The sequence below is a fragment of the Ostrinia furnacalis genome, unplaced genomic scaffold (assembly GCF_004193835.3).
Source record: "Ostrinia furnacalis isolate ACB-3 unplaced genomic scaffold, ASM419383v2 OfSCF4672, whole genome shotgun sequence".
Classification (NCBI taxonomy): Eukaryota; Metazoa; Arthropoda; class Insecta; order Lepidoptera; family Crambidae; genus Ostrinia; species Ostrinia furnacalis.
Window position 1 is genome coordinate 639,796 of NW_021134911.1, and position 3,449 is coordinate 643,244.

The window sequence follows — 3,449 nt, forward strand, 5'->3', positions numbered from 1 at the left end:
ACTATGGACCGGGCATACCTATAAAATAAACGTGCTTAGTACATACACGATTTGGGCAAACTACACACAAACACAAACATTTATCATCATGTGTGTCAGTGTGTGCATGCATGTGTGTGTTCCATTAAGGCTTCGCAATCGCACTAGTCGAATAATTTAGTAGAGTAGGTAACTCGCTTTTGGTAACAGAAACTAATCTACTCGGTACTGACCGAAAGAAAAATCGTTCGCACTTTTGTAGACTACAGTTTCTTCCTATAACATTACTATGCTCTATGCTACAGTTTACATAGTTATTAAAATCGACTACTGGTTATACAACTAGTTTTTAAAAGTGGACAACTTAATTTCAGAAATAATATCCAATAATCCAAAAATTTCTTTGCGTAAACGTAAAAATTAATAAAGTCAAAAATGTCAAGTGTCAATGTCATTGAAAAGTCATGTCAACCATTACTTTTCTCTATGATGTCAACGTTGTTTTTGGTTAGCGCGTTGCACACACGTGGTGATTGTTATTCAATTTTAATTATAAATTAAGTGCAGATACGTTGATTTAAAGTGCTAAATATGAAGAAAGTGAAAAAAAGTCTTAGGGCCCCTGAGCCTGAGCCGTCAGGTAATTATTTAACCATTAATAATTGATCTACGTGTCGGTATTCTTAGAGTAACCCTCGATATTTTATAAATTCTAGATTCAGAGGATGATCTAAATCCAGAAAGTCATAAAAAGTCACTGGAAAATATGAAAAAGACCGACCCTGATTTCTATTCCTTTTTGGAAGAGAATGATGAGGATTTGCTCAACTTTGATGTGGAGTCTGAAAACGATGCCTCTGATGTTGAGAATGAAGATGACGAATCTATACACAAGCCTGCTCCACTGCAGGGGGACAGTGATGAAAGTGATTATGAGGTAAATAGCTTATTTCAGAAACAAGCTTTAGATGCACTGTAGCCACTACATTGTCACTATGTGAATTAATTTGTATACCTACCTTTACTCTTTTTAATGATTATTTGTGAAACTTACTCATTAAATACATTATTTCGTGTCTTCAGGATGAAAGTGCTAAGCCTGTAAAAGGAAAAATTACTTTAAAAATGGTTCAACAATGGCAATCTGAACTTCAAAGTGAAGGCAAAATTAAACTGGCTTCACTTACTAATGTTATAAAGGCTTTCAACGCTGCTATGTTGAGGGTCACCAGTGAAGATGGTACTTCTGACGGTGAATACAAGGTTGAAGGTAAGATTTATTGTGACTTTTATTGTTACTTTAGTTAGTAGCGTAGATTTTGTTTATATTATTATTCTTATGCCACTTTGTATAATATTGGGATAGAAGACTTGCAGCAGAATTTGACGATTTTGCTTGTATTTTAAATTGAGTGAGTAAAATTGAAATGTTTTATTTCCTGTTTTCAGGCTCATCTGTTTTCAATGCTGTAATACAGATGTGTGTCCTGTATTTACCTTCTGCCATCAAAAAGTACTTGGGCCTTGAACAATCAGGGAAAGACCCACAGAAATGCAAACACTTTGTTAAGCTTAAAGGACCCCTGCTAGCCTATTTAAATGACTTACTGAAGTTACTGGGTGGGGTCACTTCTGAGAATATTCTTACTGTCCTATTGAAGCACTTACATCAAATGTCCATCTATGTGGCATGCTTTAATAGAATATCTAAACAAGCTCTCAAGAAATTGATTATACTGTGGAGTACTGGTGAAGAAACAGTGAGAGTATTGGCTTTTCTGTGCATACTCAGAATCACTAGAAACCAACAAAGTAACTTGCTCGATCTGGTCCTAAAAGCGATGTATATGACATATGTGAAGAACTGCAAGTTTGTAAGCCCATCCACATGGCCAGGAATCAACTTCATGAGAAGATCTTTGGTGGAGATGTTTACTTTGGATTTGAATGTTTCATATCAACATGTATTTCTGTACATCAGACAACTGGCGATACATTTGAGAAATGCAATTGTTGTACAGAAAATTGAAAACAGACAAGCAGTTTATAACTGGCAATTCATCAATTCTGTTCACTTGTGGGCAGATTTGTTAGCTTCAACATCAAATAAACCTCAATTGCAGCCCTTGGTATATCCTCTTGTAATGGTCATAACAAACACCATCAAGCTCGTGCCCACACACCAATATTATCCTTTGAGATTCCATTGTGTTGACATCTTGATTAATTTATCCAAAGAGTCTAACACATTCATACCAATATTACCATTCCTTGTAGAGGTAATTTGATTTGATCTTTTTTTATTAAAACTATTTATCTTTATTATGATAGTGAACATGCAAATATTTTACTTTCAGGTTTTAACAGCCTATGACTTCAATAAGAAACACAAAAAAGCCTCAATGAAACCATTGGACTTTTCTTGCATTTTGAGACTGGCAAAATCACAGCTCACAGAGAATGGATTTAAAGATTCTGTGATAGAGCGACTTTATGCTCTTTTATTAGAATACACTGCAAATGAATCACATTCAATTGCCTTCCCAGATATCATGCTGCTTGCTATTGTTCAGGTATGATTTTAATTTGTTTTAATTAAGCTGTATGCCTCTGGCTAAAACTCTCTGTGAAAGTTCTAATATTATTGTGTTTTTAACTCTTTTTCAGATTAAACAATTTCTGAAGACATGCTCTGTCTCCAACTATACAAAGAAAATGCGACAGCTGCTAGAAAAAATTGAAGAAAACTCAAAATTTATAGAGAAAGAAAGATCCAAAGTGACTTTTTCCCTAAATGATAATAAAATGATTACAGCATGGGAATCAAGCATTCGAACTAAAGGTACTCCTCTATTAACATTCTTTGAGAGCTGGAACAAGGTAAACAAGATTCAAAAACGCAAAAAGATCACTAAGAATGATGAGCTAGCTGGAGAGCTACCAGTTATAAAGAGACCTAAAATATCTGAGGAACAAGTAAGTAAAGTAAGGAAAGAAAAGAATGGTCCAATGGTACTGTTCCCTTCAGACAGCGAGGATGAAAGTAACAACTTTAAAATCGATGATGAGAATGAACCACCTGCAAAGGTTAAGAAAGTCAAAAAAACTAAAACATTAAAAAAGAAGAAACTTGACAGGAAAGTTAGTATGGATGATGAAGAGGACAGCTTTGTTAATAAAGATGATATTGTTCAAGATTTTAGTGTTACTGATTGGTAAGAAATAATATTAAATGTTCAAATAAAATCTTGCTTTTATTTTTAACTTTACCTAGCATCCATAAAAGAGGAAACGAAATGGGTGAAGAGAAGAAGTTGCGCAAGACTGTGGGGAGACAAGATGGCTGCAAGCCAGTACAATACAGTAACGCGTGTGTGCAGTATCTCATTGCATCTCTCGTATTCACTGCATCTCTTTTTAGTCTATTTTGTTCAATGAAACAAACTGTTACCAATTATTGTATATTGAAT

The 3,449-nt window shown here is 34.5% G+C and overlaps 1 protein-coding gene across 1 annotated transcript; it reads left to right on the plus strand.

Annotated features, from left to right (window-relative positions):
* Window positions 1-471: 471 nt before the first annotated feature.
* On the plus strand, window positions 472-3,198 carry Noc2 (Nucleolar complex protein 2). Its single transcript, XM_028314380.1, has 6 exons — window positions 472-619; window positions 696-916; window positions 1,063-1,249; window positions 1,429-2,258; window positions 2,337-2,552; window positions 2,647-3,198. Exons 1-6 carry the CDS (start codon window positions 571-573, stop codon window positions 3,196-3,198), a joined length of 2,055 nt encoding a protein of 684 aa, XP_028170181.1. The 5' UTR covers window positions 472-570.
* The last annotated feature ends 251 nt before the right edge of the window (window positions 3,199-3,449 follow it).